This window comes from Mobula birostris, chromosome 1 (genome assembly GCF_030028105.1).
Source record: "Mobula birostris isolate sMobBir1 chromosome 1, sMobBir1.hap1, whole genome shotgun sequence".
Taxonomy (NCBI): Eukaryota; Metazoa; Chordata; class Chondrichthyes; order Myliobatiformes; family Myliobatidae; genus Mobula; species Mobula birostris.
Window position 1 is genome coordinate 203,337,441 of NC_092370.1, and position 13,846 is coordinate 203,351,286.

The 13,846-nt window shown below is 41.1% G+C and overlaps 1 protein-coding gene across 4 annotated transcripts in view; it reads left to right on the plus strand.

The window, feature by feature from the left end:
- The window catches only part of nin (ninein (GSK3B interacting protein)), a 157,737-nt gene that overhangs the window by 121,651 nt on the left and 22,240 nt on the right, over positions 1–13,846 (plus strand). For 3 of the 4 annotated variants that reach the window (XR_011887335.1, XM_072269274.1, XM_072269279.1), the window contains exons 18-20: positions 1,688–1,813; positions 6,218–6,287; positions 12,077–12,280. Coding sequence is in view for 3 of the 4 variants with exons in the window: in XM_072269274.1 (XP_072125375.1) it covers positions 1,688–1,813; positions 6,218–6,287; positions 12,077–12,280 (400 nt within the window). In the remaining variant the exon portion in view is untranslated. The remainder of the gene's footprint in view (positions 1–1,687; positions 1,814–6,217; positions 6,288–12,076; positions 12,281–13,846) is intronic. The other variant, XM_072269285.1, reaches the window with a different exon arrangement.

Below are 13,846 nucleotides of genomic sequence, written 5' to 3' on the forward strand. Positions count from 1 at the left end.
TTCTTTTCTTGTTTTAGGTTTTTTGCTGTTATGACTTTATCAGTTTATAATTGAAAGGCCCTTGTAGCATCTTTGAAACTCAGTGGACAATTGGAGGGGGAGGGAAATGTACAATTTTTTTTTCAAACAGGAAGATTAAGGCTGAATTATGCTTGCAGTATGGGCAAAAGAAACCACTATATCTATCATTGCTAAAATACAAATCAAATTAAATTATGAAGGAACAGTTACAAGATAACTAGACTTGAAAATTAATGATACCTTGATCTTAAATTCCTTGCTTTAAGTGAGAGTTTATTCCTAGTTTCCTAAAATCCATAAACTCTCAACACCATTTAACTCTAGGGTTTATATGCAAATATTGCTATTTTAATCTATAGTGAATAATGTTGTCCCAATATTTTATTATAAAATAAATTAAACATTGATTGGAATAGGCTGGAATTTTTAACTTCTATCAATATCCAAGCAGTTGTAGATACAAAGTACAAAGTGCAGATTTGAATGCCCATTCAAAGCATGAGTGAAAAAGAATTTTCTTTTTAAAATAGTCTTGGTGCTATACCACGTTATGCAAAATGCATCACCCTGGTTTATTTTTCAAAAGCATGACTGATAGGTGAATGTTGATGTGTTAACTGTTTGCACTCTGTTGGAATGCAGAACTGCATGTATTATCATCCTGAATGCTGTCCTTTTTACCCATTTGCATGTTGACCTCTTGTCCTCCCAAAATAAAGATAAATATCTGACTGCACTTTGTGAGATAAATGGCAAAATATTATGACAGTAGCTTTTACATTTTCTCATGTGTTTGTGTCGGTATTCATGCATCTGCATTGGTCCGTGGAAACCCATCTAAAATGCAAGAATGATTGGTATTTGTTTGCAATTGACAAAATACAAAACATTATTATGCTTGTCATCTTTAAATTATCGAAAGCAACCTTGCCTCACAATCAGACGGTTATAAGTTCTAACCCTGGTCCAGATATTTGAGCATATAATCTAAATTACTATTTCTCTGGCACACTGAGGGCAAGTTACTGTTAAACAAAGAACTCTAGTGCCCTCTTAAGTAGGCTCAAAAGATGTTTTCATAAAAGCATGCAGAACTGAGATATGTTATTTTCCTTGTACCAACTGTTTGGAATAGTTACCCAATTAGCCCCATAGCCTTACTCTTTACCTATTCACCTGCACTTTTTTTTACTTTTTATGCAAATATCAAATTCCTTTTGAAAGTCACCACTAAAGTTTTCCAGATAATACCAACTCATTAAATTTTTTTCACACTTTATGTTTTCTAGCTCTCTCAAAATTGTCTTCTGATTACCAAATCTTCTATCACGGAAATACTATTTCCACTTACAATATAAAACTCCTTGTAAGTTTTAAGCTCTTCTATTTCCCCTCAACTTTCTCTGCTGTGAAGACTTCAGCCTCATTTCTGTAATAGTAAAAGAAGGCCCTGGCTTCAAATCAATTTCCAAGTTGCCATTTGAAGGACATTGACAGCCTTCCAAAAAACTTGTACTCAAAATTGGACACAGGAAATAATTGGCGCACAACCAGTGACTTATAGAAGATTCACACAAGTTCTGTTTAGTTCCTTACTTACTGTCCATCTGCCAATAACTCAGTAGTGTTGCTCAAATAACTACAGTCTTTCCTATTTAATCCACAGTAGTGAATCGGAAGTACTCGCCGATAGGAGTGATATATGGAAAGATCAAAAGACCACACCAAAGGCGGACAAAGAAGACTATCTGTCGAAGATCCTAGAAATGAATGAAGCACAACAGGAGTTAATGTAAGCTGCTGCAGAAATTTTCCCTCCTTTCCCTCCCCCCCCCCTGCATTCCGCAGGGATCGCTCCCTACGCAACTCCCTTGTCCATTCGTCCCCCCCATCCCTCCCCACTGATCTCCCTCCTGGCACTTATCCATGTAAGCAGAACAAGTGCTACACATGCCCTTACACTTCCTCCCTTACCGCCATTCAGGGCCCCAAACAGTCCTTCCAGGTGAGGCAACACTTCACCTGTGAGTCGACTGGGGTGATATACTGCGTCCGGTGCTCCCGATGTGGCCTTTTATATATTGGCGAGACCCAACGCAGACTGGGAGACCGCTTTGCTGAACATCTACGCTCTGTCCGCCAGAGAAAGCAGGATCTCCCAGTGGCCACACATTTTAATTCCACATCCCATTCCCATTCTGACATGTCTATCCACGGCCTCCTCTACTGTAAAGATGAAGCCACACTCAGGCTGGAGGAACAACACCTTATATTCCGTCTGGGTAGCGTCCAACCTGATGGCACGAACATCGACTTCTCTAACTTCCGCTAATGCCCCACCTCCCCCTCGTACCCCATCTGTTACTTATTTTTATACACACATTCTTTCTTTCACTCTCCTTTTTCTCCCTCTGTCCCTCTGAATATACCCCTTGCCCATCCTCTGGGTCCCCCCCCCCTGTCTTTCTTCCCGGACCTCCTGTCCCATGATCCTCTCGTGTCCCTTTTGCTTATCACCTGTCCAGCTCTTGGCTCCATCCCTCCCCCTCCTGTCTTCTCCTATCATTTTGGATCTCCCCCTCCCCCTCCAACTTTCAAATACCTTACTCACTCTTCCTTCAGTTAGTCCTGACAAAGGGTCTCGGCCTGAAACGTCGACTGCACCTCTTCCTAGAGATGCTGCCTGGCCTGCTGCGTTCACCAACAACTTTTATGTGTGTTGCTTGAATTTCCAGCATCTGCAGAATTCCTGTTGTTGGCAGAAATTTCAGCATGTCTCTCTATTAACCTCTTCAAATTAGATGCAAAATAATAGCACCACACAAAAAAAGATCACATAATTTGTGATTAACACCAAGTTTGCCACTTTTAACACTAATCACGATTAAAGATCACTTAGAGTACTGTGCAAAGGTATTGGGCACCCTAGATTTTTTTATATGGTTTCAGATGGTATGGCCTCCACAAGCCCTGATCTCAAATTCATCAAGGCTGTCTGGGATTACCTGGAGAGACAGAAATAAGTGAGACAGCCAAAATCTGCAAATGAACTATGGCAAGTTCTCCAAGATGCTTGGAACAATCTACCAGCCAATTTTCTCATAAAACTGCATGACAGTGCACGTAAGAGAATTGATGAAATTTTAAAGGCAAAGGATGGTCACACCATATATTGATTTGGTTTAGATTTTTTTTACTTGCTACTGCTCTTTATAGTTAGTTTTTGATATTTAAAAACTTTTCATTTCATTATTTTTGAAAGCATCTTCACTTTAGAGAATTTCTTTTACATGTGCCTTAGACTTTTGCGCAGTACTGTACCTCCTGCGATTCCACTGATAGGCTATCCTACTTGCAGGAATTAGACCCTGTACTGTGACCTGGCTTTCTGTAGCACCTGCCATCAAGTGTTTGTCTGAACAAGCTCAGCCCACAACACTGCAGAAAACCCTTTGATAGGTGGTCAAGCCATGTCCCAGACTGTCCAACCTCTTAAAAAATTTATAGTGTAGGTGACATTTAAAAAATGGTTACATTTTTTTAAACTACTGAAGAATATTGAGTATTAAAATTTAACTTCTTAATATGAAACTCTTTAAATACTTCAAGACACTTAAATAAGGTTATACAAGTAAAATATAAACACGAGATTCTGTAGATGCTGGAAAATGCAGTATCTAAACTTACAAGTAAAATAGTCCCTCATAACCATTCTTCATCAGAATGGACATGAACTCTAGTCTGTGTTGCTGGGGAGGCTCACCAACTTTTTGTTCCCACAGTGGAGCCCGTTAAGATTATGATATCAGATGATAATTGAAGAATTGTTGGTGAATACCTATCAGCAAGTTGCTCATTTACTAGGTGGAATACTGAACATTGCTGTACAGGGAAATGTCATCAGCTTCTTGTTTTGTCCTACACCATATTAATAAATTGTACATAATTGTTTTAGAGTACTTAGGAGCTTTGTTTTGCAATTGCACTTGAATTCTAATTAGAATCACATAAGCATTGTAATGTACAGCAACCAAACTGGTCCTTTTGATCCACCTCATCCACTTTCACCAATATGCCTGTCTACAGTAATACCGTTTGCCTATATCTCTCCTGGCCTTTTCTATCCAAGTACCTGTCCAAAACCTTTTAAATATCATAATTATATCTGTCTCACTGTCCTTTTAGCAACTCATTCCAGGTATTCACCATTTTCTGTGTGAAGAACATACCCCTCAGATCATCTTTACATTTCTCCCCTCACATGTTAAACTGACTGTTATTTTAGACCCCCTATCCAAGGAAAAAGTTTTTGACTATCTAACATACTATTTCACTCATAATTTTATAAACCCTTATAAGGTCATGCCTCAGCCTGTGTTTCAAGTGCAATGAACCCAATTTATCCCTATGACTACAGTTCTCCATTCCAAGCAACATTCTGGTGAGTCTTCTGCGCTCTCTCTCTATTGCTACCACTTCCTTCCTATAGTGCGGTGACGAAAACTGTACCCAATACTCGTAAGTGCAGTCCAACTAATGTTTTGTAGAGCTGCAACATGATATCTCAACTCTTATATTCAATATCTTGGTCTTTAAAGATAAGCATACCATTTCCTTTTCACTACCCTGTCCATTTGTAATGTCACCTTTAGGGAGCTATGGAATTGCACAGTAAATCTGCAATTTTTTTTGCAATGTACTATGAGAATTTCCATTAGCTCATATTTATTTGTATTAAAGTCCATTTGCTACTATTCTGTCCAACTTTCCAACTGTGTCCTTAGACAGCCCTACAACTACGCTGTCTACAACTCCACCAATTTTCATGTTATTTGCAAGCTTATTAATCAAATCTACTACACTCTCATTCAAGTTATTTATATATATGTTACAACAGCAAAGATCCTAGCACTAGTCTCTGAGGTACACCACTTGTTACACATTCCTGGTAAGAGAAAACACCCAAAAGCACTAACTCTCATTCCCATCACTTAGTTTGCTAACATGTGTAAGGTACCTTGTGCCATAACCTTCTAGACTAGCCTATCACGTGGGACCCTGTCAAAAGCCTCACCAAGTTCCATCTAAACAATGTCTATCACACTGCCCTAATCAGTGTTTCTAGTCACTTCTTCAAAAAACTCAGTCAGGTTGTGCAATCTCCTCTTCACAAAACCATGCTTGCTCCTCCTAATCAATCTCTGCCTTTCCAAGTTAACATAAATGCTGTTCCTCAGAATTTTCTCCAAAAACATCCTTACCGTAGATGTAAAGTTCATCAGCCTGAAGGTTACACACTTAACCTTACTGTCTTTTTGGAACAAGGTGACAATATTAGCTATCTTCCAGTCTTCTGGCACCTCAGCCGTAGCTAAGGAAGATGCAAATTTCTTACGTTTTTATGTGACTATTCATTGCACAAAAAATTTAAGATGCAATGTTTAGTGAATATGTAGCTATCTAATAAAATGTGCTTGAGATTACATTGGATGATCAGAATTCCAGCAGTAGAAGAGGTAACCTTAGATTCTATAGTCTTGATGTGAACAATATTGGAATATTATAACCTATTATTTATAATTTTATACTGTATGAATTAAAACAAAAAAAAGTTTTCTTCACCTAACGGGTTATAGTAGAGCAATTTTGTTCACATATCTGGGTGCCTCAGTGACTGTCAGGAGATCTGCTTTCTTGATTTTTGTTTATACAGTATTTTCATTTTCTCTCATTTTTTTCCGGAGCATAAAACCCTTCCAAATGTCGTCAACAGTAATCCAAATCACAATTTTCATTCTCACACTGAAAAGTGGCATCTCTGTGAGAATAACCAGGTTTAATTAAGCCCATTATTAAGGCAAGTCAAACAACAGCTTTGCATCTTCTCAAAAATTCCAATAATCAGTTAACATCCATAATATCCCTGCAAATGATTTAATTCAGTTGAATACTCGAGCATAATCACATAGCTTTTGTGCTCTCCTGTCCTACTGTTGTAGGCTACATTTACTCTTTCGACTGAAAATGCTTCCCCCTGCTGGTCATTTGTTTGGATGTCATATTTTGACCCTATGATCATGAGCAAAATATTGATCAAACTGCAGGCATTTTTGGTAATATTATTAACTGGCTCTAAATTCTGGTATATTCTCTGATGTAAGGTAGAACACAGAGCTAATGTGTACTTTTCTAACAGGCAACAAGTGGAGATTTTGAAGGGAGACAAAATAAATGCTCAGAAAATGATAGAAGTTCTGAACAAGCAGGTATGTTCTCATCGGTTCTAATAATATAAATCTGAGCAAAACTCTCCATTGATTGATTTATTTTAAGTATATAATCAGGGTTACTGGATTAGTTTTGGAACAAGGAGTTGTGACACATACAGTATTTATTTACGTAATCTGTGGAACAGCTGCTGGAAGCCACTCATAGCAAAGCCCAGAGCAGTTTTATATATTATTTGTGTTGACTCAGAGAGAGCTTTGTCAGTTCAAATTAAAGCAGGGATATTTTGTGGGTCATTTTGTTTTGTAACTGCAGGACAGAACACGTGGCCCTCCCTGTACTTTGTCCTTGAGTTATCACATCCTTGAGCACCACCATCATTCCCCTCACCGATTCCCAGCAGACCCACTCGCAATCTGGGACACCACGAAAGCCAGGCTCTTTCGCAGCTTCTTTGGCTGATGAGCCGTACTGCTGTGTCTTTGTGGGCTACTCTTTGTTTACTGTGTAGGCCCATGGATGAATTGGGCTCAGAATTCACACTGGTACATGAAGCAGCCAATCTGCTGACTTGGGTATTGGTTGGATTGCTTGACTGGATTATATCAGGAAATATTTTCCCATCTCCTGATACAATCCAGAGCACTGATGATAGTCAACACTTGAGTCCTTGTCCCTGGACTGTCATTGTGTCAGTGATTTCTGTCACTGATGTTGTCAAAGTGGAATTGGTTATAAAACTAAGCATTGATTTCCTCTAGACAATTTTTGAGTTATCATTTTAGCATGCAAACCTCCCCTCCCCTCACCACTTTTCTATCTCCTTTCTTCCTTGCATTAGTCCTAATGCAATACTTTGAGTGAAGACATCAGCATTTGGCAATTCCTTTCTCCCACAGATGCTGTTTGACCTACTGAATTCCCCTATCAGATTTCCCATGGCATAGCTTAGACTTCTGCTTTTAATATAAATTATGTGCTGGTTAATTTCTATTTTAGGAATCTGATGGGATATATAAAAAATATTTCTCTGCTCGGGAGGAGTGGGATGGGGAGGAGTAAATAAATTGCAGTCTAGAACAAAGGGGTATGACATCTACTTCAGGAAACCCGCCTTCACACAGCTGGTATTGGGAATCTTGAGACACGTGAGACTGCAGATGTTGGAATCTGGAACAGAAATCAACTGCTGGAGGAACTCAGTGGGTCAGTAGCATCTTTAAAGACTAAAGCTTGGTCAGCATTTCATGCCAGGACAGTCCTGACCAGGGTCACGACCGAAAACATTGACCATCATTTTGCCTCTACAGATCCACTGAGTTCCTCCAAGAGTTTGTTTTTCTGTGATGGGAATCTGGAACTGGCTCTCCCTATTAACCGTTGTAATTGGCAGGCTTTGTTCATATGTAATTTTTTAAATCACTTCAATAACCTGAGCAACACACACAAAATGCTGGAGGAACTCAGGAAGTCAGGCAGCATCTGTAGAGACGAATAAACAGTGGAGTATGATGTGTTGGATGCAGAGGCTTATGGAGTGGTAGGTTGCACAAGAGGAGCTCTATCCCTGTTAAGGTGATGGGAAGATAGGGTGAGTGTGGATGTCTGGGAAATGGAGGAGATACAGGTGGGGGCAGGATCAATGGTGGAGGAAGGGAAACATCATTCTTTGAAGAAAGAGGACATCTCTGATGTCCTGGAAAGGGAAGCCTTATCCTGGGAACAGATGCAATGGAGATGATGAAACTGAGAAAAGAGAATAGCGTATTTCCAGGAGCCATCTAGTCAAGATAGCCATGGGAATTGATAGGTCTATAAAAGATGTCAGTAGACAGAGATGGAGACACGGAGACTGAAGAAGAGGAGAGAGGTGTCAGAAATAGACTAAGTGAAGTTAAGGACAGGGTGGAAGTCGGGGGCAAAATTGATGAAATTGGCAAGCTCAGCAAGGGTGTATGAAGCAGCACCAACACAGCCAGCAGTGTAGTGCAGGAAGAGTATTACCAGGGAAGGCTTGGAACATGAACTGAGAATGAGAAATTGTTGAGGATGAGGACCAGTTCTGCTAGACAGAGGAGGCTGGTGGTGGAGGAGAACTGGATGGGTCATTTGTTTGAGAAAGAAGTAGAGAGCTTTAAGGCCTTCTTGGTGGTGGATAGAAGTATATACAGACTGGATATCCATGGTGAAAATGAGATGGTCAGTGCCAGGGAATTGAAGGTTGTTGAGGATATTAAGAATATGTGAAGTGTCAAGGATGTAGGTGGGAAGGAACTGAACCAAGGGGGATAGAATGGAGTCAAGGTATGAGGACACAAGTTTAGTGAAGCAGGTGCAGGCAGAGACAGTGGGTCTACCCGGAAAGTCAGGCTTGTGGATGTAGGGTTGGAGGTCGATCAAGCCGTGCGGGATAAGGGAACTGTGAGTTTGATAGCAGTATACGGGAGTTCTCCAGAGTTGATGAGGTTAGTGATAGTGTTGGAGGTAATTTTCTAATGCTCCGGAGTGGGATCCTTTTCAATGTGTAAGTAAGAGGTGTCAGAGTTGCCGCCTGGCCTCAACAGGTTAGAGGTCAGTCCGCCACTCTACAACAGCACCCCCTTTGTCTGCAGGTTTGATGTCAGGTTGGAATTGGAATGGAGAGAGTAGAGGGCAGTGCATTAACTGTGTTCATTTCTGGTCACCTCACTACAGTAAGGATGTTGCCCAGATTGGAGAGAATGCCTTATGAGAATAGGTTGGCAAACTTGGCCACTTCTCCTTGGAGCGATGATAGGTGACCTGATAGAGGTGTATAAAATGATTAGAGACATTGATCATGTGGATAGTCAGAGGCTTTTTCCCAGGGCTGAAATGGCTGACATGAGGGGGCATATTTTAAGGTGCTTGGAAATAGGTACAAGGGGGATATCAGGGGTAAGTTTTTCCACTCAGAGAGTGGTGGGTGCATGGAATGCACTGCCAGTAACAGTAGTAGAGGCAGATACACTAGGGTCTTTTAGGAGACTTAGATAGGTACATGGAGCTTAGAAAAATAAAAATAAAGGGCTATGCGCTAGGGTAATTCTAGGCAGTTTCTGGAGTAGGTTACATGGTCGGCACAACATTGTGGGCCGAAGGGCCTGTATCGTGCTGTACGTTCTGTGTTCATTCAGAAGGGCTTAGGTTTGAGGAGGAGAGAGGAGCCTGGTTGATGTGTCGTTGGCATTTAGAGGTGATAAGATCTAGAGCAGGCGGAGAACCAGAGTGGGGTGTCCAAGAAGAGCGGGAGCGTTGGAGATGCGAGAAGGGATCAGTGGTATAGCATGGGGTCGAGAGCATGTAAAGTGCAGCAGATGTAAGTGGGAAGGAACTGAACCAAGGAGGTTAGAATGGAGTCGAGGTATGTGGACCCAAGTTCAGTAGGGTAGGAGTAGGCAGAGGCCTACCTGGACAGTCAGCTTTGTCATTTCAATAACCTACCACCTGAAAGTCATAAACCTGTGGCCTTTTAACACCAGTAAAAGAAACTGTCCCTTCCATAACTTTAGAGCAAATTAAATACTTTTGAGGCACAATAAGTGTTCCATTATATAAATTGGCATCCAAGGATAAATAAGTCACCCATAATAAATAATGCATGCTAATTAGCACTCAGTCATTGTTTAATGCGATCAGATGTAAATTTTATTTTAACGAAAGTGTCATAGATGCTGCCTGACCTGCTGAGTTCCACCAGCATTTTTGTGTGTTATTTTAATGAAATATTATTTTAATAATATTTCCCAAAGTGAGTAGAGGCTGGTGGGTGTGTTGGAAGGTTGATTAAGAAGAGGACTATGGTCAATTTGTTTATCCAAAGCATTAAAATGCTTGATGACCAAATGCTGGAAGTAGTCATTTAAGTTGGGCTGCAGCTGCAGACAGAAATAAGTTAATATGCCAAGTATCTTTTTTTCAGGTCATTCCACCACGTTCTGATTTTTTAAAAATTGTAATTGATTAACAAATGCAGTCCTTTGCTTCTGCATATGTTAACTAGCAAAGGTGTGTGTGTGTGGGGGGGGCGGGAATCAGCCTGTATTCTTAGAAAGAAGCTGAATTTATAAGATATTAATCACTGGTTGTTGCAAATCTACACTGCAGTGTATTTGCTAGATTTTGAGAATTATTCTGAAAACTGACATTTCAATTGAAGGGCCCTTTAAAACTCTTTATTATCTACTAATTCTTAATGCTTAACTTCAGTTCTAGGTGTTTAATCTTTGTTTTTACTTAATGTGTGACAGATAATAATTGCTGCTTTCTCAATTTGAGTTGAGTTTTGCAGGAGTAATTTGTGAAAGTGATTGCTCCTGACAGGGAATCATAGAAACAATGGCTCCATGTTGACCAAGACACCTATCTTAGCCAGTCCTATTTTCTGTGTTTCACCCATATCCCTCTAAACTTTTGTGTACATGTCTCTGTCCAAGTGCCTTCTCAGTGTCATTAATGTACCTGCCTGAACAACGTCATTTGGCAGCTCATTCCATAGACAGTCCACCCTCTGGATGAAAAGGTTGCTTCTCAGGTTCCTATTAGATCTCTTCTGTCTCACATAAAACCTATGCCCTGTTAGTTCTTGATTTCCCAACCCAGGGAAAAGAGCTGAATGTATTCACCCTACCTCTGACCCTCATAATTTAATACATATGAGATTAAGCCGGCAGCTTCTACACTAATATCCTCTGCACTCTTTCCACTTTAAGGACATCTTTCCTATGGCATGGTGACCAAAGCTGAATACAGTATTCCAAATGTAGCCTTACCAACATCTTGTACAACTGTGACATTACATCCCAGCTTCTGTACTCAACATTCTTATCAACAGAGGCCAGTGTGCCAAAAGCAGTCTTCCCCACCCTGTGTACCTGCGATGCAACTTTCAGGGAACAATTCATCGAATCAAGCAATCGTAGAACACCTCCGCTCAGAAACAGGCCTGCCAGCCTACCTAGTCTGTGCCAAACTATTAATCTGCCCCTCCCATCGACCTGCACCTAGACCATAGCCCTCCCATCAACGTATCTATCCAAATTTCTCTTAAGTGTTGAAATTGAACCTGTATCCACCAGTTCTGGTGGCAGCTCATTCCACACTCTCACCACACTGAGTGAAGATGCTCCTCTTCAAGTTCCCATTAAATATTTCACCCTTCTCCCTTAACCCAGGACCTCTAGTTTTAGTCTCACACAACCTCAGTGGAAAAAGGCCTGTTTGCATTATGCTATGTAGAGCTCTTATAATCTTGTATACCTCTATTAAATCTCCCCTCATTCTTCTAAGCTCCAGAGAATAAAGTCCTAGCCTATTCAAACTTTCCCTATAACTCAGGTCCTCAAGTCCCAGCAACATCCTTGTAAGTTTTCTCTGCATTCTTTCAATCTTATTGATATCTTTCCAGTAGATAGGTGACCAGAACTGCTACAATACTCCAAATGAAGTTTCATCCCAATGAGCTGTACTCAATGCTTTGGTTTATGAGGGCCAAAGTGCCAACAGCTCTCTTTGCGACCCTATCTATCTGTAAAGCCACTTTCAAGGAATTATGGATCTGTATTCCCAGATCCCTCTGTTCTTCTGTACTGCTCAGTGCCCTACACACAAGACCTATCCTGGGTTGTCTTCCCAAAATGCACATATGTGTATTAAATTCCATCTGCTGTTTTTCCAGCTGGCCCAGAGCCTGCTGCAATCTTTGTTAGCTTTCCTCGCTGTCCACTACACCCTAAATCTTGGTGTCCCGTTTACCATATTATCATCCAGAAAAAAAGTTCTGAAAGCATTTTTTTTTGTTCCAAATCAGGTGTTGAAGCTGACATCCCAGAACCAGCAGCTGGACTCTGAGAATGAGGCCCTGTGCCACAAAAACTCAAAGAATCAAGCTGATGTACTGGAACTGAAGCAGAGATTGGCTGAACTAATTCGTCAGAAGGAGAAAAAGGCAGGGAATTTGCAGAAACTGGAAGATGAAAAAAATTATTTAATGCAAGAAAATGAAAATAACCAAGTAAGGGTCCACAGATCACTGATAAATTTGTATTTATTTTATTTGATAACTATCATTTTATTGACACTAAAATTTAGATCTATGAAAGACTCTTGGATAGAACATAGAACATAGAATAGTACAGCACAGTACAGGCCCTTCGGCCCACAATGTTGTGCCGACCCTCAAACCCTGCCTCCCATATAAGCCCCCACCTTAGATTCCTCCATATACCTGTCTAGTAGTCTCTTAAACTTCACTAGTGTATCTGCCTCCACCACTGACTCAGGCAGTACATTCCACGCACCAACCACTCTCTGAGTAAAAAACCTTCCTCTAATATCTCCCTTGAACTTCCCACCCCTTACCTTAAAGCCATGTCCTCTCGTATTGAACAGTGGTGCCCTGGGGAAGAGGCGCTGGCTATCCACTCTATCTATTCCTCTTATTATCTTGTACACCTCTATCATGTCTCCTCTCACCCTCCTTCTCTCCAAAGAGTAAAGCCCTAGCTCCCTTAATCTCTGATCATAATGCATACTTTCTAAACCAGGCAGCATCCTGGTAAATCTCCTCTGTACCCTTTCCAATGCTTCCACATCCTTCCTATAGTGAGGTGACCAGAACTGGACACAATACTCCAAGTGTGGCCTAACCAGAGTTTTATAGAGCTGCATCATTACATCGCGACTCTTAAACTCTATCCCTCGACTTATGAAAGCTAACACCCCATAAGCTTTCTTAACTACCCTATCCACCTGTGAGGCAACTTTCAGGGATCTGTGGACATGTACCCCGAGATCCCTCTGCTCCTCCACACTACCAAGTATCCTGCCATTTACTTTGTACTCTACCTTGGAGTTTGTCCTTCCAAAGTGTACCACCTCACACTTCTCCGGGTTGAACTCCATCTGCCACTTCTCAGCCCGCTTCTGCATCCTATCAATGTCCCTCTGCAATCTTTGACAATCCTTTACACTATCTACAACACCACCAACCTTTGTGTCGTCTGCAAACTTGCCAACCCACCCTTCTACCCCCACATCCAAGTCATTAATAAAAATCACGAAAAGTAGAGGTCCCAGAACAGATCCTTGTGGGACACCACTAGTCACAATCCTCCAATCTGAATGTACTCCCTCCACCACCACCCTCTGCCTTCTGCAGGCAAGCCAATTCTGAATCCACCTGGCCAAACTTCCCTGGATCCCATGCCTTCTAACTTTCTGAATAAGCCTACCGTGTGGAACCTTGTCAAATGCCTTACTAAAATCCATATAGATCACATCCACTACACTACCCTCATCTATATGCCTGGTCACCTCCTCAAAGAACTCTAACAGGCTTGTTAGACACGATCTGCCCTTCACAAAGCCATGCTGACTGTCCCTGATCAGACCATGATTCTCTAAATGCCTATAGATCCCATCTCTATGAATCTTTTCCAACAGCTTTCCCACCACAGACGTAAGGCTCACTGGTCTATAATTACCCGGACTATCCCTACTACCTTTTTTGAACAAGGGAACAACATTCGCCTCCCTCCAATCCTCCGGTACCATTCCCATGGACAACGAGGACATGAAG